General features: G+C 51.9%; 1 protein-coding gene across 1 annotated transcript in view; it reads right to left on the reverse strand.

Moving 5' to 3' along the window:
* Window positions 1–265: 265 nt before the first annotated feature.
* The window catches only part of OSBPL10 (oxysterol binding protein like 10), a 298,037-nt gene continuing 270,955 nt past the window's right edge, over window positions 266–27,347 (reverse strand). Inside the window, exons 10-14 of the mRNA XM_029938776.1 lie at window positions 19,749–20,226; window positions 8,948–9,134; window positions 7,097–7,279; window positions 4,138–4,291; window positions 266–1,553 (exon numbers count right to left, since the gene is read on the reverse strand). Of these exons, the coding sequence (XP_029794636.1) occupies window positions 1,509–1,553; window positions 4,138–4,291; window positions 7,097–7,279; window positions 8,948–9,134; window positions 19,749–20,226 (1,047 nt within the window). The 3' untranslated portion in view covers window positions 266–1,508. The remainder of the gene's footprint in view (window positions 1,554–4,137; window positions 4,292–7,096; window positions 7,280–8,947; window positions 9,135–19,748; window positions 20,227–27,347) is intronic.

Raw genomic sequence — 27,347 nt, forward strand, 5'->3', positions numbered from 1 at the left:
GATGTTGCCTGGCACTGACTGCTCACAAAACAGAACATTCACTAGATATGAGTTCAATGTTCTTATGAAATTGTCAGAACATTTCCATAAATAATGCTTATCTGGTAGGTATTTAAAATGTGTTTAAAACACTGTTTTGCTAGAAATACGATTGCTGTTCACACCAAATTAGCAATACCTAACCAATAAAACTTGAGCTCAGAGCCCCCAGTTCCAACTGGAAGTTTGGATCCGTAAAGATAAAATAGAGACACACAGGCAGGTATAGTACTTAATCGAAATATATTTGTCTAATATCTACAAAGTGAACAATTGGTCTTAAGAAAGCAGACAAAAGGCACAAAATTAGTATTACTACAGAGAAGCATTCATGCTACTGGATTTTATAAATATTCTGAGTGGCACAGTAAAAAATAAATTAAGCACTGAGCAAAAATCCTACTTCATTTTCCTTGCTGTATAGTCAAGTCATGTCTTGACCTCACTTGTAAAGGCAGAGGACTGAAATTCAGCTGAAATCATGGAACACTTACGTAGTCTTTCTGTGCATGTTATTTAGTCACAGTGGTTGTGCTGCAGAGTTTGGGTCAAACAAGAGAGGTGCACTTAAAAAATCCACAGGGCATTCTTTTCTCTTTCCCCAAACTAAATACAAAATTGAGGCTGTGGTTGTAACAGTTCTAGATATGCATGCGTGTATTTAATTTCTAAAGCCCTTTTTCATCACAAAAGTAGTGAGGTCTTCATATGACTTATTTTCTATTGTAAAAGAAGCAGCTTCTGAAAAATGTAGAACTAATACTTTGAGCATCAGCAGTTGTCAGAGAGGTTTGGGACAAATATGCCAAGGCAGGCCCGTTCTCCCGAAGGCGCTCCATCTTGGAAGGCTCTGATACAAGCCTTTAACCTCTTCTTGCCCACTCACCATTCCGCAGGGGATAACAGTTTATCTTTCTTAAATAAGGACAAACGAAATGTTGACGGGGGGAGGGAGGTGGGAATCACCACAATAATCGTGAGGCGAAAACCACCTACTTCTACCAGAAATGAGCCACTTTCTACCACGTGGACACCATGCCAGCTCACCTTTGTTTCGATGGGAGTTGACTACTCCAGAGTATTTTTGTGAGTGCAAAACATTTTTGGCAAAGTGAAAAATAGAAAACTTCAAACCTCATTGATAAAAAGGAGCTCATAATTACCCACTTAAATCTTGGTAAGTGCAGTATTTACATGTGTAATAATACCCAGCAGGCATGCGCATGTGTGTGAACGTGCAGTGTACTGAGCGCTCACACAGACTGCACACACACGTGCCCCAGACGGCTCTTGAATAAATTCAATCCAACAGTAGTTTGGTGGTGCACTTGTCACAGTATGTAATGTCTCTCGCAGGTACCATTTCCCGAATGAGAACAAGAGGCCTGGGTGAATACCAGCAGATACTGTACCACTTTAATTTCTACAAAAAACACGGCTATTTCTGAAAGCTCTGCACCTCCACACCATCAGTGTGCCTTCCAAAGAGGGTTGAAGTACACCCAGCCATCGCCCTGTAAGAGAAAGGAGGAGACGTTTTAGGAAGGCCGCTCTGCAAGGGGGGAAGCAGGGGAGGCTCGGCCCCTCTGCTCGGTCAGACGCCGAGCCCCACACAGCAGAGCTCCGGCAGCGCCTGTGCAGGACTGCCACTGACGGGTGTGCGCCTTGTTCTCGGGCCTCACTGCCCCTCCTCAGCCCGCCTGCTTTGTGGAGGTAAGATCTTCACATTGTGGGGTGTCAGGCGGGAAACCCAAAAAATAACTAAAGAAGGGGGGTCTTTGTTGGTTTACAGCATATAAGATTAGCTGGCCAAAAATAATACCTTTTTTTTTTTTTTTTGAGAGAGAGAGAGCACGAGCAGGGTAGGGTCAGAGAGAGGGGTGGGGGGGGAGACAGAATCTGAAGGAGGCTCCAGGCTCTGAGCTAGCTGTCAGCTCAGAGCCTGACATGGGGCTTGAACCCACGAACTGTGAGATCATGACCTGAGCTGAAGCCAGATGCTCAACTGACTGAGCCACCCAGGCGCCCCTCCACACCCCCCAAAAAACCCTTTGAAAACAGTGGGACAAGAAAGACAAGGAGGGTGGTCCAATGAACGGACATGAGAGAAAAGGCAAGGCCTGCCCAGGAGGAATCTTCCCAAACCAGTGATTTAAAGCCCCCAGCCCGTAGGGGCCTGCCCAGCCACGGCCCCTGCAGCCAGAGCCAGTCACAAATCCATGCACGAGAAATGACACCAACCATCAAAACAGGGCAGGAGTCAAAACCGTATACACAATCCGGGGCTTAACTAGAAGGGAATGTGCTGAACAGTAACAATTCTGGTACTGGGATGACTTTTATTCTTTACATATCCTCAAGTTTCCCGTTATAAACATCCTGGGTTTTCTTAAACCAAGGAAAAAGCGCTGTGTTGTTGTTGCCTTTGGGTTTTGGTTTTTATGTCCGCCTTTTCACAGAAGCGAGGCAAACTAGTGGTCTCAGAAAGACCAGATCCACCGCCCAGGAGGAGTCTTGAAGGACGGTGTAAGGCTTCATTTCATGTGTTGGCCGTGGAGCGCAGCTGAAACATTCTGAGTGTGTCCAGGGAGGTTTCTGGGGGACAGAAGCACTCAGCAAAGTTGAGTTCCCTCCCTAGAGTGGATAAGCGTTATCCGAGCCACTGGGGGCCTGAAAACAAAAACAGGTGGAGGGGGGAGGAACTGACCCTCCTCTTTTTGTTCTGCCTCCCTTCGTGAGTCGGGACCCTCATCTTCTGCCTTCGCACTGGCGTTTCCGCCCCTGACTCCCCCCGCCCCCCCAGCTCCCAGGCCGCTGGGCTTGGACTGAATTACGCTGTTTCCCGGGGTCTTCATTCAGCGGGCCAACCCGGAGGCTTTCAGCCTCCATTATCTTGCTGGCCAGTTCCTCTAAGAGATCTACGAATAATTACATCTCCTAATGGTTCTATTTCTGTTGTTTCTCTGGAGAACAGGTTCACCTCACACAGGCAAGGCCTCCAGACACGGGTCCCACTCAGGCTCATGAAGACAGTCTGCTCAAGCAGGCTTCCCGTCTGAACAGGAATCCAACCTGTCTCTGTTGACCCACAGCCCCAGGTCCTGCCGGTGGCGAGGACAGCAGCTGCTTCTGTTCCCGAGGGGGAGTCCGCCTCAAAGTCATTACCACCCCCAGCAGCTTCCTGCCACGCAGAGTAACCCCTCCCTCTGGCGCGCGTCAGACAGTAGCGGCACCTGGGCCAAAGGAAGCCTCGACAACCTCGATTTGCTCTCCGTGTTGAAACTTAAGATTCCCAGATGCCACATGCATATCAGCTGTGTCAGAAAAATTCAGATTTCTGGCTTCTGCTGAAGAACTGGACGGTCTATGACCACCTGGAGTTAAATGGCACCCACTCCCTTTACGGACTCTCGTGTCTGCACCAGTCCTCACGGGGGTTTCCCTCAGTGATGCTGCCAGGCTCCCAGGGGCCTGCGTTAAAAACTGGGGCTCCTACACTTCCATCATTTCCAATTCTGTTCTCAGAATGCTTCCAGCTGCTCCACAAACAACTTCTAAAGCGGAAGAGCCTCAACCGGGCACATGGTGCCTTGCCCTCTTGCCCAGCGGGTGGGCAGACAGGGAGATGACTGCCTTCCAGTGTCACGTCTCTGGGTGACAGCAACAGCTCCCGCCAGCCTTTCCAAGCACACCCGTCCCATGTGGCCCACGGCAGGCAGCGCCCCAAGAGGGTGCTTGTTCTCAGTCGTGATGGTTCCAGTCCCCCGGCTGTGCAGACAGGCTATGAGCTGCCTCACGCCTAACTTGTCACTAAGGATAAAGTAGCAGGGGCTGTGTTTTTTCTCCTGTTTCTGTTTTTTAAATCTGCAATCCCATTCATTCCTTGCCCCCGCCCCCCCACGGCGGGCTGATGGGCTATTCTGATGGAAGATGTCAGAGGGAAGTGTCAGGTGCTCGTTCTGCCCAAAGCGGAGGCGGAGCCAAGCTGCCCCAAACCTTCCCAGGACTGTCCTCATCCATCCAAACTGCTGCCTTCACGAGACAAACCCAGCCACCCCTCACCTGGGATAAGTCCCCAAAGACAGGTGGCAGAGTTACCTCCTGGATAAAATACTTGGGCTGCCACGGCGTGCGCAGCGTCTCCCGCTTCCGTTCCTCCACCCGCTGCTTCTCCTCCAGGCGCCGCTTCTGCTCAGTGGCAGCGTCAATGTCCCCCAGCCGCAGGCATCTGGTCACCTCCTGCCAGAGGTTCCTGGGGACGCATGGAGGACAGGAGGTGGTCAGGCAGGCACGGCTGGTTTGACAACGACAGGTCAAGGGGGGCAGAGCTGCGGGGAGGGGCGGAGGGAGGGCATCTGGGCCAGCCATCTGTTAGGGCTAGTTCATTCCAGGTGCCCCCAAGACCCCTAGAGCCAGGAGTTGAACCCAGGGCCAACAGGCCCCAAGTCTGCCCTCCCCTCTTGTCCCGGACGGCATGCCTTCCTCAGGGCTCTCTGAGTGTCTAGGAATTGAATCTGGTAATAGCAGGAGGAGCCGGTACTACTGCTGCTACTACACAGCAATAGTAACAGCACTTACATTGCATTTATCGTATTTCTAACATCTTACATATGTGTTAGCTCACGTAACCATCACAAAAACCTGACGGTATAGACGCTATATTACCATCCCCATTTTAACGAGAAAAATACGATCCATCTAAGGTGATGTGTCCGAGGTAGCAAGCTGGTAAATATGAACGACAGCTGCTTATCCACAGGGGATCCCACTGTCCAGAGTTACAGACGGGGCCGAGGGGGGGTGTTTATGTGGCGGGACCCATCATCCTCCCGTGGCCACACAGAAACTGACCTCTCTGCCCCATTCATGCATTCACTGCAGAAGGCAGCCTAGACGGGCTCCTGAGGTACAGCTTCCCCCGCCCTCAGGCTTTCCAGTCCCAGGACCATCCCTGAGTCATACTCTGTTCTAGAGGGTGAGGAAAGGCGCTGAGGCAAAGCGAGGCCCCATAATGCACCTCCTCACATAAATGCATCCGGCAACTGGGACTGTGCATAACAGGAACCATCCGAATTCTCGGCAGTGAGGATTCCCTCCCTGACTTGGGGGAATGATGCCTCTGCGGCCGGGAGCAAGCAGACTGTACGTAGATCCAGGGCCTCAGTGGAACAGCCCTGCCCCGTCCACGAGATGGCCTTGAACAGCAGGAAGCCTGGAGGGTCAGATGATTTAAGCCGAGAAAGGGGCGCACGGGGCGGACGATGCAGCCCCTTCTGAGGGGGATCAAAGTCAGTCAACTTGTTGACAAGGGTAAAGCTCAGCCTGCCCACCAGACCTGCCCTGAGCCCCACCATACACAGTCCCAAGGAGAATAATGCTCTGGCTCCCATTTTGCAGGAGAAACCTCTGGAATCAGGCTATAGAGCTACGCCCAACTGGCCAAAATGATGAGGTGAGGTGAGGGAACAGTGAGGGGAGGGTGTGGGTCAAATCACAGGCTTCTCATCGCCCACACCCTCAACACACATCTAGTGCTCAGGGAGAGGCTGGGCACAAGGACATCCGAAATGGAGGTGCTCTCGAGGGCGCCCATGAGGAGTCTCATCAGAAGCTGGTGGCCCCAAACTCAGAGGGCAGAGACCTCCAAAAGAGGTCAGCAAACATGTTCTATAAAGGACCAGGTGGTAAGCAGGGTAGGCTTTGCGGACCGTACGGTCTTGATCACAACTGCTTTAACGCCCCACGAAGGTGGCTATAAACAGCAGTAAATTAGCCATCGTCGCTGTGGTCCCATACAGCTTCCAAGCCATCAGCCGTGGCCTGGACGTGGCCCGTGGGCTACAGTCTGCTAACCCCCTGGACTAGAAAATAAAAATGGTATATTCTAAGAAGATTCCACTCTGTAACTGCATAAACATTGCTTCAAGTGGCTGTAGGATTCATACCATGGAGTAGACATACTAATTGTATGGCTACTCCATAATTTAACCATTTTCCTACTGTTGGACAGTTAGGTAGAGTCTTTTTTTTTTTTTTTTTTTACTGTTTATAGTTTTTTGGTTTTTTTATTAATACCCAATTTTGAGGCACCTGGATGGCTCACTCAGTTAAGTATCTGACTCTGGTCATGATCACAAAATTGTGAGATGGAGCCCTGTGTCCGGCTCTGCACTGACAGCGTGGATTCTACTTGGGATTCTCTCTCTCTGCCCCTCCCCTGCTCGCGTCCTCTCTCTCAAAATAAACACATTTTAAACAAACAAAAATTTTAAACACCCTATTTTATATATAAAACCTTTTCTGAACTTAAGAATTTTCCTTTGGAAGAGGTTCCCAAAGACAGAATACAAAATTAAAGTGAATTCATGGATTTGAAGCCACTCACCCACGTGGCCACGGTGCACACATTCTTACCATGCACATAAGGGCCCAGAGTGTCGATTTTATCATGTCCTTGCCATTGCTGACTTTTTTTAAATAATGTCATTAATCTGGTGATAAAAATAAAGTATCTCACTGCTTCTGTGCACAGTTCTTTGATCATGAGCAACTCTGTCTGTTAACTTTGCAATCAAGCAATAGACCAGTTGACAAACTTCCAGGACAGTCATTATAAGTCTACCGTAGGCAGGCACTCGGGTAGACCAGTCGGTTAGGCATCTGATTCGTGATCTCAGATTGGGTCACAATCTCACAGTTTGTGACTTCGAGCCCCGTACTGGGCTCTGTGCTGACAGCACAGGCCTGCTTGGGATTCTGTCTCTCCTTCTCTCTGCCCTTCCCCTGCTTGTGCTCTCTCTCTCAAAATAAATAAACTTTAAAAAAAGTTTTTTAAACGCTATCCTCACAACCCACCCCATACTTTCATAATAACTGAAACCACCAAAGGGTCTACCCCTGAGATACACACAGTGGAAAATTCAAGAATCCAAGCAAGGGAAGAACACCATTCCTAGCCCGTTTCCATTAGCCGGGCTTTCGGAGGCGGCTTCTCTGTCCCTCGGGGCAAGTGCGGAGGACGGCTACCCAGGAAGGAAACACGCAAGCTGATGCCCACCTGGACTCCATGGGCCCCTGCTTCTCCAGGGGCCTAATCCTCTTGGGGTACACGGGCAGTGTGGTCGTGTCGATGACTCGGGATTCCCCATTGCTGTAAGTGAACTCCAGGGTGCCGTTCCACTCCCCGTGGGCTTTACAAACAATGGTGTTGGTGGGGTTGTGCTTCACCTCTGCCGTCACCCTGAATTAATGAATGAGTCAAATGAACATGTTGTGTGAGACCAACGCAACAGAGACATGCTTCAGAAGGTGTGCTCACATTCAGAGATTGTTTGTTATGGGGTGGCGAGGAGGATGGACTGCTTTTTGCCATTTTGCTTAATGACTAGCTCTTAAAAACGTGACCTAATATTCTTGATCAGATAAAGAAAGCCATCGGGAGGAAAAAACAGGTGACATCTGAATGAAGTCTGTACACTAGTGAATAGCAATGCAGCAATGTTAATTTCTTAATTTTCATAAACACACAAAAGTTACATGTTATTATTGTGGTGGAAATCAAACAACTTAAGAGAAATAAAATATATACTTCTCCCCCCTGAAATAGCATTGCATAGTGCTACATTTTAACCACCAACGAGGCCTGACAGTGTACCAGGAACGGTGGGTCAGATGGGGCTGCCCACAACCCGCCCGAGGTCACACGGGAAGAGGAGAGAAGCGTTCAGCCGCATCTGCACATTCCCCTGAACGGAGGCTGAGCAAACCCTGGACCCCCGGCATTGAGGGAACAGCATCTTACTTGCAGCAGCAGCTCCGAGGGACCCCCTTCTGGGCCTTCACAGGATCTGTGCCTTCGCCTGCCTGGCCTGAGGGCCTCCGGCTCTGGGTGAAAGTGCACCCCCAGCCCCTCCCCACCTTGAAGCTCGCTGCACAGAGTAAGGCAGTAGAAACAGGAAAGCAGGCACGTGGGGGAAGGAGCTAAGCTTCTTGCTTTCTAACGGCCCAGCCCAGGTTGAACTTAGAATTGTCATCGCGGGCTTGAAAGCCTTCTCCCTGGGCCTGAGTAACGCCACGGCTGCTAGATGCTGACACAAAGGCTCATGGGTGGCATCAGCGATCTTCTGGGCTATACTTTCTAGAAGGGCGTGAGTGGTGCACTGGCAATGTTTTAACAACTGGCTCTCTAAAGGGGAAAAGACCTGATCTACACCCTTCACCATGTTCTGTGGTGCCCACCCCTCGGGCTACCGACACGGTCTGAGGGACCGTGGAGCTGTGGAGACACACATAATCAGCTCTTGCAAGCCAGTAGCGTGGCTCCAAAACAGCCACCAAAGGCACCCACTTTCCCAGTGACACCCTGGCCTCCTCACAAGAACTGAACAGAACACTTTTCAAGAAAATGGGCAAAGACTGGAGCTTGCTTATATGATGCTCTATAACCTTGGCAATAAAAACATCTCCAAGCTTCCCTCGAACAGCAGACTTTTCCTTCCATTTCTTAGCATCAGGTTTCCCCAGCTTCTAAAAAAGGTAGTCCTGATCTCCTAGATGATACAGGATTCAGGAAGTTTAATAAATCCAACTTAACATGAAATGAGAGCTCAGGCAGCGTCCAAGTTCACAGATGAAACTGCTTCAGAGACAAACAGACAAACAGCCCAGGGAAGGGAAAGGTCGCTTCCTACTCTTCTGGTGCGTGTTGTGAATATATCGCCAAAGGATTTCTGGGAAGGGCTCAAAAAACCACCATGTTGAGGGGTGAAAAGAAGAGAACATCTCTTAAAAAAGACTTGTTAGCTTTTCCTTGATTTCCAACTCATCCCAGGCTGGGACCCAAGTTTCTCACGGTGAAAGAAAGGGTTTTGTGATAAGGGGAAGACGAAGGCTTCCCGGTGCCTCCTACCTGTGGACTTTCCCTCCGTAAAAAGGCTTCGTGTGGAATATCACCGTCGCTGAGTACCCGGTCTTGGCACAGCTGATGCTGACTTTTCCGCCCAGCTCCACCCACGGGATGGTGAGAATAGACCGAGCGTAGGCACTGGGCAGGGTAAACACGTACTCCTCCCCATGTTCCAGGAGCCTCAGCACACCTCCAGGGAGAAAAGAGGAGAGAGTCAGACATGCAAGAGAAGGGAAGGTAGGGATCAAAAGGCATAAACATGAGAAACCAAACACCCTCCGGCAACGGGCCTCGTGTCTCCCCCTTTTGCAAAGGTAAGCCGCTCACTGGCCACTTATCGCATATCCCTCCTGGGGGCCAGATGCTGTCCAAGGTGCTGAGAACAGAACCGTGAACAGACCCACCTTCTCCCTTCAAGGAGAACACAACGGGGGCCGTTCATTGCCAATCCAGCACAAAACTGTAACTATAATGAAGGAGAAAGAAGTGCCCCGTGCCGGAGAGACCTCCAGCAGGAGTTGACCTGGAAACAGAACTCTCCCGAAGGAAGGGATGTTTGGGCCGGCTAAGAGTTGAGAAGGTAAAGAGAGGAAGGAAATATTCCAGGCAGAAGGAAGATCATGTGCAAAGGTGCTGTGGTGGGAAGGAGCCTGCTTATATGGGAAGGGCTGAGGGCAGGGCCCATGTGCAGACAGAAAGGGAACAGCACACTGGCTGAGTCAGCAGGGGCCAGACCTTCTTTTGAACTTTGAAATAGCATGTAAAGAGTCTGATCGTTTCCGGAGAGCCACAGAGACCTCTGTGGTTCACAGGAAGTTAGAGAACACAGACTGTACACTGCTACCAACCTGAGGCAGACACTGGCCACACGAGCAGCCTGCCTCTAGATCAGGGGCCCTCTGACCTAGGATCTGTGCATTCAGGGCGGAAGGTCTCAGTCCTCTGGAACAGTGAAAAACTGTGTGGGCTTACCTACTTTCTAGGGAGAGGGGCCACAGTTGTCATCAAGTTCCCAAAGGCTGACATGACCACCCTATCAATGCACTAATTCCCAGGGCTGTTGCGTTGGTTATGTGCTGCACAAAGTGCCCACTGAGGCTGAAATCCAGCCCTTGCTTTGGCCTGCCTGGCCCGGTGTCCACAGTGGAGGGCGGCATTTCGCTTTACCCCGAGGCCGGTACAGGCTGGCAGAGGCCCCAAGAACCAGGCTCCAGGCTAAGCTCTATTCTGTGTAAGGAACCTTCTCCGCACCCCACACTCCAGTGATCTGTACACGTCCTCACCGTCCTGTCCCAGCTCATCCCCAGCCTGCCGGTGATCAGGGGCGCTGTGCATCTCAGGAAGGAACGGGCTGCCCTGTGGCCACACATGGTTAGTGACGTCCCCTCCCTGGGCCCCCCGTTCCTCCACTGGAAGAGGGAAGGGTGGCATCAATGGTGCTCATGTGTTGGCACTTTCTGGCTGCCAGGCATTTCTAAGAGCTTCACGATGACTCCATTTGGCAATAATTATCATTTTCAAATAAGGATGAGGAAATGGACACTCAGGCTACGTGCTGTGGCTGGTCAGTACTTCCCTCTGAGGCTAAACAAGTATCTGTATCAACTAGAGCTAAAATTTGTCCAGTAGAGACAGGCTGTGTGTTTCTCTTCGTACAGACGACCTTGCCGGGGGGGGGGGGGGGGGGGGGGGGGGGGGGGGGGGGGGGGGGGGGGGTCTGAGGAGAGATGGGCCGAAACTGCAGAGAGGAGTCATGAATGCTGGGTCTCTAAAGTCAATGGAGATGCACACAACTGTAATTCAACTTGCCCTTGAAAATTCCTTTAATTGGGGGCGCCTGGGTGGCTCAGTCAGTTAAGCACCCGACTTCGGCTCAGGTCATGATCTCAAGGTTTGTGGGCTCGAGCTCTGCATGGGGCTCTGTGCTGACAGCTCAGAGCCTGGAGCCTGCTTTGGGTTCTGTGTCTCCCTCTCTCTTTGCCTCTCCCCCCTGTCATGCTCTGTCTCTCTCTCAAAAATAAATAAACGTTAAAAACAAAATTTAAAAAGAAAGAAAATTCCTTCAATCGCCTACATGCTACAGTTTATAGGCAGCCGATGAGGCTCTCTCTCCATTAACTCCAGGAAAGTCAGCTCTGCCGACACGGAGACGGAACCCATGTCTGTAAATCGGGGGGGACATGCTCGCGTGTGTTTAGGAGTCTCAATCACTCCCAATGCTCATGCGTGTGGGCACCTGCGTGAGCTGAGACCAAGAAGGAAAAAAAGATTTGTAGGTCACTCACAGTCACGTGGGCGGGACTGGAGGACAGAGGTCACAGAGCATTTAAATCCCTCTCGTGCTCTCTCCCTGGCCAGGACTATAATGGATTGTATGTAACAGAAACACAGAAAGAACATGGCTCCGCCGTACCAGATACACGGGACGTCAGAACGGACCACCTTCTCCCCACTTCTTCAACTCGCCTGAGCTCTTGTAACTGAATTATTGCATCTCCCTAAAAGGAAAGCCACAGGCCACTCAATGCTGTCACGCAGACCCTTGTCCCTCCTCCTACCTGGAGGAGAGAAGACTGCCCCAGGTGCCCGTCGGACCCTGCCCTGCGCGCACGGAGGGGGGGACGATGTGTCTGGCAAGAGCAGCACACTTGGCTATGTCCGTTCACTTCTGATCAGGACCCTTGGAGGCAAACGGCCAGAACCGAGAAGAGATTCTGTTTCGGAGCCTCCTCTGTGTCTGACTTGCTCAGATGAGGTTGCTTCAGAAGACAGCCTGGGGCAGGTGGAAAGCTGCAGCGAATACCAGACACAGGGAGGACACCAACAGCCAAGACGGACCAGAAGTGAAAGTCGAGCAGAGACAGGGCACGCCTCGGATTTCCCTCCCTGCCCCAGTTCTACACACAAGTTTCTGGTTCCGCCAGGTGTCTCTCTCACGGTGTCAGAGCCGGGGACAGCTGGAGAGGAGCCTGGGGGCCTGCGGAGGAGGCGGCCAGTCCCCAAGCCAGGCTGCCTCCCGGGCCCCAGAGAAGGCAGCTCCCCGAGCCTGCATCCATGTCCTCTGTGCTATCGGCCTGCCCAACGCCGCCTCACCCCCAGCAGCTCTGGTGTCCCTAGGGGGACGAGCCTTCCAGTCCGCAGTCGGGAGTGCCCTGCTGGCCCTCGCCGGTTAGACATCTTGCAGCAGCCCCTCTTCACACAAGGACCACACACATCCGTGAGTCCCACGTGCTGCCTCTTCCTGGCCTGATTCACAAACATACCCTTGGTGATGCGGGGCCGCACAGCTACATGGAGTATACGCCCGAGTTTTCCTTAAAGACCTGCGTGAGGTCTCAGAGGGTCCGTCCAGGTCCTCAGTCACTCAGCGGCCTGGCAACCTTAACTTCTCTGTGCCTCAGTTTCCTCATCCGTGACGCAGGGATGATGGTATCCACACCTCACAGGGCTGTGGTGAGAAGGTGATTCTAGAACTTTGCCACAAGCATCAGCCTGACACAGTGCCAGAATCCTGGAGACTCCTACCCCAGCCACTGCTCACTTTCCGGAGCCGCTCTCTTGGTGGGTGACCTCTGAGTTCCGTTGATCCCATTTGGGAATAAAGAGCGAATGATGAAGTGGCAGTGGGTTATGCACACGGGGATGAAGAGACAGGTGGGAGGCATTCTCTTCCCACTTTTCTTGAGAAAACTCTCCTGCAAACCTGAGGGTCACAGAAGTCCGTGAGCCCCAAAGCTGAGCTGGTGTGAAAGCACTGGTGGGGAGGGGGAACCACACTTCTTAGCTCTTAGCTCTTCTCTGAAAATCCGTACACGTGTGCTTTGTCATTAAAGCACCTACAGTTATGCCTTCTCATATGTGGACTCTTTTTTCAGGGCTGAATACAAACAAAACAAAACAACAAAAACAAATCTGTCCATGGGCACCTGGGTGGCTCAGTTGGTTGAGCAGTTGACTCTTGGTTTTGGCTCAGGTCATGATCTCATGGTTCTTAGGACCAAGCCCCGCATCAGGCTCCGTGCTGACAGCACAGAGCCTGCTTGAGATTCTCTCTCCCTCTCTCTCTCTCCCTCTCCTTCTCTCTCTCTCTCTCCCTGCCCCTCCCCTGCTCATGCTCTTTCTCTCTCTCAAAATAAACTTAAACCAAAAAAAACCATCCCTGATATAAAGACTATATTAACACTAGACTTACAGATGGAAGTTCAGTAAATAAAAGTTCTTTTTTAATTATCCTAAGAACGGAAAGCAGCCCCAAAATGCCAAAGGATCAATACTTCCACATCGTGGTTTAGTCTTCAAGCTGTAAGATTTTCATTTCCAATCCCACACATCGATTTACCAATAAACATAAGACGAAACATGCGGACTTTTCAAACGGATCCATTTAAGACAATTTCACACCCGAGCTCAATCTGAGGAACGAAACCACTCCAGCAGGGCCGCCTCTGGGAGGCACCGACCTGCAGCGTCGCTCTGGGGGAAGCGGGCCGTGGGCCGGCGCTCACAAGCACCGAGCCAGGGTGTCACTTCTGTCGCTTGAACTAATTGCCTTTCCCTACAGACCCAATTAAGAAGCTGTGCGATGTGACTAGGTGCTCGGGTCCTGGGGGAGCCGCTGCAAGAGCAGCTGGATGTGCCCCCCTCCCCCGCCGCCCCGAGCTGCGGGGTTGACTGAGCAGTGTCCCAGTTAGGGCTCCGAGTGCGCAGCGGAGGGACGGAGCGGGGAGGCCGTCTCTGAGCTGCGGCCCAAGTGATTCTAGTGGTAATGAAGCATTGCTCGGTGGCATTTTATTGTGGCCAAATAGGGCACAGCCTAAAGGCAACGCGTTAGATGAGCCCATGTGTTTACTTACATACAACATTTCCAGTGGATCCACCTAAGATCTCGTTACGTTAAAAAAAATTTAAATGTTTATTTATTTTTGAGAGACAGACAATGAGCAGGGGAGGGGGCAGAGAGACAGAGAGAGAGAGATCTGAAGCAAGCTCCTTGCTGAGAATGGAGAGCCCGATGCAGGGTGGAACTCACGAACAGGGAGAGCATGAGCTGGGCTGCTGCTGGACGCTCACCCAGACCCCCTCATTTTTTTTGTTTTTTCTTTAATGTTTTTAATTAACTTTTAGAGAGAGAGAGAGAATGAGTGAGGGAGGGGGAGCGAGAGAGGGCGACACAGAATCTGAAAACAGGTTCCAGGCTCTGAGCTTTCAGCACAGAGCCTGACACAGGGCTCGAACCCACGAACCGTGAGATCATGACCTGAGCTGAAGTTGGACACCTAACCAACTGGGCCACCTGGGCGCCCCACTCATTCTCTTTAAAGTGAAGGAATGGAGGGGCACCTGGGTGGTTCATTCAGTTAAGTATCTCCATTCTTGGTTTCAGGTCATGACTTCACAGTTCATGGGATTGAGCCCCACATCGGACTCTGTGCTGACAGCGTGGAACCTGCTTAGGATTCTCTTTCTCCTTCTCTCTCTGCCCCTCCCCTGTGCTCATTTCACTCTCTCTCTCAAAATAAACATTAAAAAAATAACAGGGACACCTGGGTGGCTCAGTCAGTTGAACTTCCGACTTTGACTCGGGTCATGATTTTGCAGTTTACGAGATCAAGCCCCACACTGGGCTTGGGACTATCAGTGCAGAGCCCACCTCAGATCCTCTGTCTCCCCGCTCTCTGACCTTCCTCTGCTTGTATTCTCTCAAAAATAAATATTTAAAAATAAAATGAGAGAGATGGAAAAACTGTTACTTCAAACCCAATCAACACGTTTATGGAATATGCTAGATCAGTACAAAGAATAAGAAAAGGGGCGCCTGGGTGGCTTAGGCGGTTAAGTATCTGATACTTGATTTCAGTTCAGATCACGATCTCATGGTTCATGAATTTGAGCCCTGCACTGGGCTCTGTGCAGAGCCTGGAGCCTGCTTGGGATTCTCTCTCTCCCTTCTCTCTGCCCCTCCCCTGTTTGTGCTATTGAAAAAAAGAAGAAGAAGAAGTAGTAGTAGTAGTGAGGAAAAAACCATCCTGCCTCTCCATACCCACCCCCAACACAGGAGATCGGAGTACAAGAACCAGAACCTTTTGCTCTGAAATTTGGGGATTCTTAGAAGTACTTTCTGGAGAAAATGAAGACCCTGGGTGTTTTTAGAGTGCACATTCAATTAATATAAAAGGGAGATGGACGTAGCTACTTGAAAGGATTTAGGGAACCTTAAGGCCTCACAAGAATGGGCCAATGGTCCTCTGACCCTTCCCAGGTCCATCCGCAGCAGGAATTCACTGGGTGAGCGGGAAGGGCTACGTCCAGGGACGGCCCTTCCAGAGCCTCTCTCCACAGCGGTCTGACTTCGGCCCTCCCCTGAGAAGCTCCAAGGAGATTTCCCAGCAGGGAGCCATGAGAGCAGACCTTCTAAGCCTGCGCCGGGGCTGGCCATGGCGAGGGCCTCGGGAGACGGTGTGAGGACTTCCCACCCACGAGGAGCTGGGTCCCGTGTGCCCAGGGCTGTGCAGAGTGACTTACAGGCCCCGGGCCCGATGCACCACTTGTGGCGGACAGAGGAGTGAACCCTGAGACACCAGAGGCCTACCCTTTGACGCACGGACCCCAATGACCACCCACAGTAAGACGAAGCGAAGGTGTCTGTTCACCTCAGGCCGGAGAGTGGGGGGCATCGTGGGAGCAGAAGGAACTCAAGTAAAGTTCCAGAAGAGATGGACGAGACCATGGGTGAAGCAAGGAGCCCCAGCAGCACGGAACAGAGCAGGGGTGACGGGGAGAGGTGAGCGGAAGTGCTGGAGGGAAGGGCCAGCGTGGCCACGTGGCTGGACACCCACCTCCTCTCCAGAGCCCACTCCTCACGGGGACGGCTGGGAAGACATGGAGTTTCACTGACCAAAGAATTCCCTAAATCACTCAATTTGCAAATCTTCATGTTCATGGAGAACTTCCAGGTCTTCGTCCAAGGTCAAGAATCCAGGCTCAGGGGCCCAGAAACTGTGAGGTCCTGCCTGGTCCTGTTACTTAAGAGTCAGTGGTTTTCCCGGCATTTCTGCACAGCCCCGGGAAACCCCCAGAAGGGAACCCGAATGGATTCTCTGTCCCTGAAATCCACTTGTCAGAAGATGTCATCATCAGCGAGCTCAGACTCTGGCTAATCACAGAGTCCACCAACGGGTGTGTAGGAAGGAGGAAGCAAGAAGTGACGATCCATCGGTCTTCCTCTAGCTTTGCCCCCGTGCCCCTGCCGCTTCCGCCCAGTGTGTTCACACGGTGGCCCTGGAGACGCGGCTAAAGCCATGTCCCCCCTCCACAGGCTGCCACCTCACTCGGGTAAAAGCCCGAGTCCTCCCACGTCCCCCACGCAGCCCCAGTGGTCGGCCCCTCCTCGCCGACCCGTCCCTGTGCCCCAGCCACAGAGCCTGCACGAGGTTTCTAGAACACCCCAGCCTCACGCTCCCGCCTCGGGCATCCCTTCTGCTCTCTGCCCGGAGCGCCCTTCCCGCGGCTGTCCCCCACCTTCTTCAAGCCCTCACTCCAAGGCCACACTCTGGTCGAGGGCTGTCCTGTCACAGATGGCAGCCCCCCCCCGCAGGCGCCCCACTCCGCCACCCTGTCCTGCTTTGTCCCGTCGGTGCCACTCAGCGGTCACACTGCTCATTTCCTGTGATGTGTGCATCCGACGGCGGCTGAGGGCAGGGGCTTCTGTCCCGTCCCGGTCACTGCCGTGTCCAGCTCACAAGTGGACGAAAGAACAGATCGATGGACGAATAAACCCCAGCGCTCCGGCCACCCCGCCAAAGCGGAGGACGTAACACACGGGGGACAGGTGATCTCCACGTGCAGCTGGCGGTGCGCACCCGAGGTCAGGCCGCCTCCACACCCACCTTCCCTAAACAGGCGCAGTTCATCTTCACATAATTCGTTCCGTGGGAACTTCGGCATAAGGAGACCACACGGGAGGAGACGAATCTCCTGAATCCTGACTTTGGCTTCCAGATCACAGGGAACCCCTCGCCGGTGCAAACCTCGGGGCAACAGGGAGGCCTTGGGCACCATGTGGGAACACGGACCCAGAGAAGTCAAAACCAAGATCAACGCCACTCCCGTTTCTTCGTGCACGCCCGAGAAAGCCATCGCTCAAACACAAACGTCCTGACAGGGCCCCCGCACGCCTGTACTGGGGCCCCCACGGGCTGGGACCCAAGTTCTCCGCTCACGGCTCCTCAGGGGCCCACAGCCCGGGCTGCGATGCACCTGCTGGGACCCGCCACGCGGCCCGATGCAGAGGCAGCTCCCCGTCACGGGCCATGCAGAGACAAGTGCTGAGGGAGACAGCGATCGCTGGGATCCGAAGAATGGCCTGTGAGGGGACACCAGGTCTCACACCTGCATCAGGTCCATCTTCTCAGCTTCAGGGAGGCAGGCCCCTGGGGCCATGGCTATGCCCCTAGAGGTACCCTAATGCCACACACCTTGCCTGACCCTTCTCCTGCTGCCCACCTCATCCCTCTCTGTTCCTGAGCTGGTGGCTTTCTGTGACTCCCAGAGCTCTGATTCAGATTTCCCATCCACAGATCAGAGGGGAGTCAAGGACAGAAGGCCCTGGCCTCACGGAAAGGCTGGCACCTTCCTGCAGCTCGGGGTGACAGAGGGTGTGCACTGTGGCTGTCACACATGCGCCCTCCGGCAAGTGGCTTCTCTAGGCTCCTCTTCCATAAAGTGAGGGGCATCAGAGGCTGTTAAGCATTTTGAAGCAACTCTCTGCATTCCCTTTGGAAATGAACTCCCTTAGCGAAGTCCAACAGGTACTTGCGGGTGCTCGGGTCGGAGGGGCTGGAAGGCGGCAGACGCGTCCAGCTCCGTCCTGTCATCCGTCTCAGCCCTGGGGTGCTCCACGCACAGCTGGGGATGCGGGGCTGTGAGACACGGACAAATCCTCTTCTGGCTACAATCCGTGGTCCTGTCATCAACGGGAACAACTTCTCCTTGAGAAAAAAGACCACTCTCTCTTATGACAGCCATCAAAGCTGGACAAACTAATCTCATACTGGGATTGTCCTGATTGGAAAACAGCCGCAATGCTGCACCCCCACAAAAGAGCATATAAGAGGGGGAAGCACATTCCTCATCGGTGGGGCGCCTGGGTGGCTCAGTCAGTTGAGTGTCCGACTTTGGCTCAGGTCATGATCTCGCGGTTCATGAGTTCAAACCCCGTGTCAGGCTCTGTGCTGACAGCTCACAGCCTGGAGCCTGCTTCAGATTCAGTGTCTCCCTCTCTCTCTGCTCCTTCCTCACTCACACTGTCTCTTTCTCTCTCTCAAAAATAAACATTATATTTAAGAAAAAGAATACACCCAGACCTGCACTGTGTCTTCCCTCCTCTGCTGTTCCACGCTGGTCCGGGCCACCATCACCTCAGGCCTGGGCCACCATCGTCATCCCCTAACCGGTCTCCTTGCTGCCACCTTTACTCCCTTCACGGTCTACTTTCAACAGGCCTCTGGAACAACCTTGCTAAATGACGAGTCAGGTCACAGCATTCTCCCGAAAGGCCACATGGCTTTGCAGTTCACTCAGTATAAAGGCCAACCCCCCGCAGAGGCCCCCGAGGCTCTCCGTGATCTGGCCTCGGTCACCGCTCTGACCTCACCCGTTCCCTGCCCCGTTCACCCTGCTCCAGCCCCGTGGGCCACGTGCAGGGCCCCCCCTGCCTCTGGGCCTCTGTCTTGTCTTCCTGCGGCACACGCTCCTCCCCCGACGGCCAGGTTGTCCCTCGCCACCTGCTCCAGGCCTTTGCTGAAACGTCACCTTGTCTGCGAGGCCTTCCCAACAGCCATCCCATCCCGTCCTGAGCCCTATCACCACTGCTCCCAGGTCCCTCCCCTGCTTTATATTTCTCTGTAGTACTTAATACCTCCCAACACGACCTACATAATTGTATTTTCCAGGTAGAAGAGAAGATAGAAGTAGGCAGAACAGAAGCTTGACGGAGACAGAGATGTTTTGTATGTGTCTGTTTTGCTCCTACAAAACACAAGATCTGGCATAGTAGGTGCTCAATAAAAATGGCCACAGTGAATGAGACAGATTCCTATCTCATGCGGTTTGGAGGGACTTTTCAAGAACCACGTGTGGCTGCCTGAGGGCTGAATTTTGTGCTGGATTTTTTTTCTTTCCCTGAGAAGAGAGTCTATAGTCTCAGAGTTTTAAAGGAATTTGTGGCTGAAAGAAGTTGAAGGACCAAGGCCCTAGACACTTCAATTTAACAAGGATTTTTACAAGTTTCTTCAAACAATGAATACTTCATGCACAGCTAATTTGCTAAAATAGGAACGTGCAGTCCACATGTGGTGTGATTCCACTGCTCTTGCTTCAGAATCCCTAGCAGAATCCAGAGACTTGCCTTGGGAACAATCAGAAGCTTTGGAAGAGGCAGCACCATTATCCCTACTGTCTGGGAGCCAGAATACGGGTGAGAATTAACAAAAATGGGTTTTTCCCAGATTTGGAGCCAACTCTAATATTCACTCAAAGCTAAAAATAAAATTAATATGTAAGGTGCCCCCCCCCACCGCCACACATAATGTGTAAAGATCCAAGTGCACCCCATCTAGTCCATGACCTTGGCCCTGCTGGGAAATTACCAGGACCTGGGTCCTGTCCCTCTCTTCTACCCAACCACCCACTCACCCCCAGCTGCAAAACAGAATAACAGCAACTCCACACACAGAATTGTCATCTACCCAGTGCCCCGACATCCTGCAGAGGAGCAGAGCTCCATCAAGTGTATGACACGGCTTACCTTCCCCTATCATGGAGACGCCCACGGACATGCCCATGAACTTGCTTTTGGTCCATACATGAGTATTGACGCACAGTCTCTTCTCCTTGCACTCACAATAGAAGCAGGAGATGGGTGGGTGGTGGGACACCTGCTCAGCCACGAACCTGAGTTTGTAGCTCTGGGAAGGGTCCTCGGCCATCGGGGGTTCGTGGCTAGCAGGAGAGTGGGAAGCAGTCCTCTTTGGCTTGACCCTGTCCTTGGGGACCTCCCAGGAGCAGTGAAACGTCTCACCGATAATGGGGTTGTAGGGCTTCTTGGCCAAGGCCCCCTTGCGGCCCTCGTGGAAGGCTGTGAGGTAATACTCCACAAAGCAAATGACTCTCTCCTCTGGCGTGGCCCCGGCGGCGATGGCCAGCAGCAGGTCGGGGTGTGCCATGAAGTCTGCGTACATCTCCAGCAAGGAGCGCTTCTCCAGGATAAACGTGGGAAGCACCACCTACATGTGGAAGGGGACAGAGTCAGACGGGAGTCCCCAAGGCTGCTGTCATGCAACTCCATCATGACGTAAGCCAGAGAACAGTTTCTTTTGATTTGTATACATGTGACAAAGCAGGGGACACGATGTCAAAGAAATGAGCTGTGGCCGCGGTGGCACAAGGCCAACCCAACCATGGTGGACAAGATGGTTTTGGGAGGTTCTTCTCTGCTCACCTGGACAGAAGAGCAGTCTCTGGGTCCCTCTCTACCACTGCCGCACAAAACCCTCTGTCACCATCACTCCTCCTTACTTAGACGTGAAGAAAACAGCTCAGAAGGGCCGTTTCCTTCTCTTCCCAACACCAGACACAACCACCACGGGGGTGCTCCATGCGTCCCCACAAACATAGCAGCTGGGCATTTGTTGGCGCCTCGTCAAAGGGGGTCCAGGTAGGCCAGCACACACCACCACTAAGAGTGCCTATTTGGAGATCTTGGTTAGAAGAGTAGCATATAAATCCCAACGTGATCAAGGCAGAGCTGGAGTGAGAAGCTGGCCCCTGGCCCGGGCTTCTGGGAGGCAAGGCCAATCAGCAAGCAAACGTCCCCAGAGCTGTCGTGGAGAAGAGGGGTCATTTACAGAGGCTGCTGTGCAAGGCTGGGCCAGAAGAAATAAGCAGAAGTTACAAAGAAGTGGGCTGGCCCTTAATACAGAATCTTCTGGAAAATAGACTGGCACAGCGGCCACTCCTAGGTCTGGTATCAGCACCACTATGAAAGAGTAGAAATCTGGATGGGACAGGACAAAGAGGCTCCTCTTTGATCCAAAAGAGATCCAGATGGTCACCTGGGTGCCCCTACAACCCTGGGGAGGAGATCGGTCAACACAAACGAAGGACATTCTAAAACTGGTCTGGAGGGCAGGTTGCTCATCACTATCGCTGATGGTCGGAGAGAGCCAGCCTGTCTCATGCTCTACAATGATCTTCCCGTGACTTCACCCCTGGAGTATTAACACGCCACCCACCGGGCTGCGGAGGGCGCCTCGCACTCCCCTCCTCATCTGGGGTCACAGGATTCTGAAGCTAGACGGCTGGGCGTGGCCTGCTGGCTCCTCCCTGTCACCCTCGCAGAGGCGGGGAGAGGAGCCACACGGTTCAAAGCCATGGGCAGGCTGACACTCCCTCCGTGCATGACGGAGTCTGTCTTTCCTTCACACAGGAGACCCCAGCTCTTGAGAAAACACTGAGCACACATATCACAAGGCTCACCGATCTGCCCCCTTCCCCCCACCCCCAGTTTGCTCAGACACCTTTCCCACAGCCGATGGATGGACAATGGAAGAGACACGTCCTGGGGGGAGGAGACGGACGGACAGGCATCTGGGGAGGTGGTACTGGCATCTTTATTAACGGTTTTCTTCCCATTAAATCTCTGCCGGAGGAAAAGTACGTGTGTGTGCATTAGGTAAAAAAGCATGCGACTATGAAGTTAAGCATGTAACACAGTCCTCAGGTCATAAAAAGACCCCAAATGTTAACGTGTTTTGTGGTGTGATTGAGCGATTTTTATATTTTTTTCCTGAGTCTCTTTCTGTTTGGCTTTTACAATATACTGGAACAAAAAAACATTTAAAACACAGTATGCAAATTAATGGAGATTTCTTCATTTTCTTTCAGCCAAAGCTTGATGAAATTGAGGATCTGGCTGGAGGACGTGAGGGGCCCTAGAGAGTCCGTTCTGGCTCACAACGGGCTTTAGATGCCACTGTTACTACTTCCTATGTCTTTTGTGGGGACAGGCCCTCCATCTGCTCTTCCAACAGGGACCAGGCCGTCACTTCTCCCCATGGCCTCCCCCCATGCAGGTGACCAACGGCAGAGTAAAGGGGGGACAGAAGCAGCCCCAAACACTCATCATTGCTCCCTCTCCTGCCCCAGAGCTGCCCAAAGTCTCCCCGGGAGCTCAGCCAAAGGGAGTTACACAGCCTTGGAAACATACCCGATGAGGCCAAACCAACTAAAAAGGGAAAAGAAGTCACAAATGTCGGCACCTCCAGGCCTTCCCCAAGCCACTCCATTTCCTGCTGCCTCCCTTCCCTGGCAGGCCCCTGTGCTCATGAGGGAACCAGGAGGGGAAAGGGCAGAATTACCAGGAGGGCGGTCACCCCTGACAGACACAGCTCCCAGGAAGGGGACTCCGTGGCCTGGACTGGCATCCATCTCTGCACCTGTGGGCTGCACCTTCTCTGGTCACAAATTCTCAAGTTTGTAGCTAAGATTGAACTCACATGGAAAGAGAGGCACCTGAGTGGCTCAGTTGGTTATGCGTCCGACGTCAGCTCACGTCATGATCTTGAGGTCCGTGGGTTCGAGCCCCATGTTGGTCTCCGTGTGGACGGCTTAGAACCTGGAGCTGCTCCAGATTCTGTGACTCTCTCTCTCTTTTTGCCCCTCCCCCCAACATTCTCTCTCTCAAAAATAAGTAAACATTAAAAAAAAAAAAGAAAAAAAGAAACCACAGGGAGAGAAGTGGCTACAGTGGTTGCTCTCTCAGTACTGACTTGTGAGAAGGGCAAGAACATAAGGCATTTCCCCCAACTCAGCATCTCTGAACTCTGGAGCTGGGGGATTAAAACAAAATAAATAGGAAAAAGAACTCCACTCAGCATTCCAAATCCCTGAACATCAGAACTGACAGGGACACTCAGGCCGATGGGAGACCAACACCCCGGTCTCACAGGTAAGGGGACAGTGATGGGGGGTGGGAGGCACCACGCAGGAACCTTGGAGCTCCCAACTGTCACCCGAAGGTCTGCCCATTACCCCTGACATGTCCTGATTATCTGCTTCTGGCTAACAGGGGCCTTTTCTCTCTCTCAGCAGACTAGAGAAGGTAGAGTTCATTGCACAGACCACAGAGAGCCTGAGCCACCTCACCTACTGTCATACGTGGGGGACAGGAAGTGACACAGAGGACAGGGTGGCACATGGGCCCCACCTTCTAGTCCACTCTACTTCTCCCAGAATGACCAAGCAATTCACCCATCCCAAAACTGTCACAAGTATTAATTACCACCAGGAGGGAGACCATCGGCAATTAAGAAAGGCAAGCACATGGGGCGCCTGGGTGGCTCAGTCGGTTAAGCGCCCGGCTTCAGCTCAAGGTCATGATCTCACGGTTCGTGGGTTCAAGCCTGGAGCCTGCTTCAGATTCTGTGTTTCCCTCTCTCTCTGACCCTCCCCTGCTCGTGCTGTCTCTCTCTCTCAAAAATAAATAAAACATTAAAAAAGAAAAGAAAAAGAAAAAAATTTTAATGTGAAAGAGAGCATGAGCAGGGGAGAGGGAGAGAGAGAAGCTTAAGCAGGCTCCATGCTCAGAGTGGATCCAGACACGGGGCTCCGTCCCACGACCCTGGGGTCCTGACCTGAGCCAAAATCAAGAGTCAGCTGAGAAATCAAAGGTCAGATGCTCAACCAACTGAGCCACTCAGGTGCCCCAGAACTTACCAATTTTCAGAGACAACCCTCCCCAAATTGCAGGGAATGTGGTCTCACAGCCAAAAGCCAGTCCAACCCACTAGGTATATATTCTACACTTGAAACTGAGGCTGCAGCTTTGTCAGATCTGGAAAAAGCAGAAAACCTGGAGAGACAGAGGAGAATGGACTGGGAGTGTAATGACTATTTCTTCTCCCATCAGCTGTCCATCTGTCTTGTTGGTGGTTTGTGCAGAATACCAGATCAACGGCTTTAAGAACCAGCATCCTGAACATCTCAGGCCGGGTAACACACTTTTCGTGAAAGCCGATTTCTGTCTCTCATACGATCTCCCTGCCTCATGTGTGCCTTCGCAAATAAGTCACTGAATCACCTGTTCCTTGGGCAGCGGACATGGGGAGCGCTAACGGGGCTGTCTGCCTCCAATGGAGATGTGAGCGATCACCCAGCTGTTCAGAACGACAGCATCCAAATGGTTGAAATTCCTACTGCAGATTTATCGAGCCATCAATAAGGGCTGCCTTTTCTCCCATTAACATAATTAAGACAATGAACTACTACTCTGGGGGAAAGAAAAAAAAAGCGAGGATCCGCATTCCAGACTCGGCAAACAATTAATTATGTTTAAAGTTGCATCAATCTAGAAGTAAGTAACTAATCGTCAGGTTGGGCTCTTAGAACTTTGAAATAATGGATCTCCCATCGAGAAAGTCAGAGGGCCCCCAGAAAGAGAGAGAGTCCTTTCCCCTAATAGGGGAACACAGAAAGCTTCTGCAAAGCAAGACCGAGAGCAGGTGCAATTTTCTCCAAGGAAACAGTTGACTTAATAATCTTAAGAATCATCTATGTAACACTCCATCCTTAGACTGGCAGACACAGCCAGTGCAAACGAGCCAACACAGAAAGGCAGAAATTACCCACTGAGACTGATCTTTGCAATCCTTTAAGGAAACCAGGGAGAACCCAGAAACCCAACCTTACAAAAATAAAGGGTAGACAATCACACTGACAAAGGTTTCTTTCCTTAGCCTACAGGTTGCTCCCCCACTTTCCTCAAAGCTCGCTTCACGTGCTCTCACAGTGCTTGGAACATCGTGAAGCACTCATGAAGACCTTGGATGGAAAGAGTTTGAAATAAAACTTTACTTTTTCCAAGATATTTACTACATCAAGGGAGACGCATCTGTGAAAATGAACTCCTGGGTTCCCTCCGAGTCCCAGAGGTTGGCTTGCATCAGGGAGTCGGAAGCCGTGAGCTGACATTCATCTCTTAGTAGCTACCGTCATGTCTAGTTGGGCAAGGTCATCTCTCTGAGACTCAATTCCTCTGCTGTAAAACAGGGAAGATAAGAATACCGACCTTCTAGGTTTTTTTGTGAAGATGACATGAGAGTGTAAAATTGGCCCGGCGCCCACCTGGCGCATAGTGTGTGCTCCTTCTGCTGGCGGCTGTTATGATCAGGGATCAGCATCTTCATCTAGAGACCCTCGGAAGTTAAGAACAGCAGAGATCAGACAAAAACTTGTCACAAAACCTTTCAGTGACAAACCTGAAGACAAAGCTTCAATGACCAGAGCAACCCTTGGGACCACCTCTGATGCTTCCATAAATGCTGAATTATTTGAGAAAAAGGAGAAACAGCTGTGTAAAACAGGAGACGTGTGGTAAGAATGTGGGAGTGTCTCAAAGCAAAGCCCTATGCGGAGCTCAAGCCAGTACAGTGCTCCGGGCTTCACATCAGCTTGTTTGCTCTTCTGAGTAACTGTGAGCAGGTATGACAGTTCCATTTTAGGGAGGAGACAACCGAAGCCCAGAAAGGCCAAATAAGTAGGGAGCTGGAATGAGAACCAGCTCTGCTGGGTCAAGGCCCAGGCCGGATCCCTCACTGTCCTGAGGAGGCCAGAAGACTCATCATCACTCGCTGGAAGTCTTCCTAGAAAAGCAGCGTTGACGAGCTCCTGCCAATAACCAAGGCAGGAAGCGCGCACAGAAGGGAAGTGTGGACAGGAGGGAAGTGTGGACAGGAGGGAAGCGTGCACAGGAGGGAAGTGTGGACAGGAGGGAAGTGTGGACAGGAGGGAAGCGTGCCCAGGAGGGAAGTGTGGACAGGAGGAAAGTGTGGACAGGACACACGCTGCCTCCCTCCACGACACGGATTCCTACAGACAAGCTTTAGGAAGCCAGCGGGCGACTCGGCTTTCTATTAAAAGGCAAGCATCTCACGACAGGAAGTGGGCTTTACTAGACAGCATATTAAAAACAAGATTCAGAGAGAAAAGCCAAAGGCATCGGGAAGGGAAGCGGATGCGGTACTTGGGGGGATAGAACACTGACTATCCACAGCTGCGCTGGGTTCATTTCCAAGGTAAACCCAGGCTCTTCTGACCCTTCTCAAAAAAATCTCCCCCTCTGAAGGAGGAGCTCAAGCACAGCAAGACTGATCTTTGCAAACCTGGAAATGTAGCCTAATAAACAATCAAAGGAGAAAGCCTGGGGGCGCCTGAGTGGCTCCGTCGGTTGAGAGTCTGACTCTTGACTTCATCAGGTCATGATCCCAGGGTTTTGGGATCGAACCCTGCACTGAGTTCTGTGCTGGGTGTGGAGCCTGCTTGAAATTCTCATTCTCATTCTCATTCTCATTCTCATTCTCATTCTCATTCTCTCTCTCTCTCCCCCAGCCCTCCCCCACTCATGTGTGCACACTCTCTCTCTCTCAAAACAAAAACTAAAACAAAAAACCAAAAAACAAAACAAAGAGGAGAAAACCTGTATGTTCAAAGATGTCTACTATCTCATTATAGGATCAAGAAGCCGCAGAGACACGTGACCAGTCGAGGCCGGACCTGGCCATGTCACAACCTGGTGGAAGGCTAGGCAGCCGTCAAAGACGACATGGGCAATGACAGTGTTCTCTTCCTCAGACCTGCCGGTGAGCACGTGGCTGCTCGCCATGGGGTCTGCGACGCGAGGGGTCAACAGGCTACAAGCATGCACTAAACCACCCCCTGGTTTTACAAACAGTTCTCCTGGAACAACTCGAGTGATTCTTTAAGAATTCACAGAAGTTTAAGAATTGTGTGGGCAAGCTTCTCTCTCACAGTAAGAATCTTGTCTACCGTAATTGCTGGGGTAAGCTGAAAGTTAGAGGTCCCTGGCAAAATAAAAAGGAGACATAGCTTTCTTGATATAAAAAAAAACAACAACAACAAGGCATTTTAGGTGCCCCCACCCGCCACCTTGTGAAGGAAGGTATGAACAGACAGCCACCATCAGCCCAGGAGACAGCCTGATCAGAGACAAGACATCAGTGGACGCCCATTCTTGAGTTACCTGTCCTCTGAGCACTCAGAGACCAGACCACTGGAGCCAGAGAACTGGGGATGCTGACTCTGGCCAGCCCGCCTGTGACCTGAACGCTGTCACCCTGCAATGACTTCAGCCCCAACTCCGTGCTGTATTCCCCACTGCGCACGTCCCTTCGTGACTACGTTTCACCCTTAGCTTTAACCTTCCCCAATTTTGTTGTTCAGGGAGACGCTGCTTTGGGGAAGATCCCTGGTGTTCTCTCTTATTTGTTGCAAGTAAAGTCCTTCTTCTTCCTAGACTTTGGCGTGGCTGTCTTCTGGCTCCACACCCACC

Source organism: Suricata suricatta, chromosome 5 (genome assembly GCF_006229205.1).
Source record: "Suricata suricatta isolate VVHF042 chromosome 5, meerkat_22Aug2017_6uvM2_HiC, whole genome shotgun sequence".
Taxonomy (NCBI): domain Eukaryota; kingdom Metazoa; phylum Chordata; class Mammalia; order Carnivora; family Herpestidae; genus Suricata; species Suricata suricatta.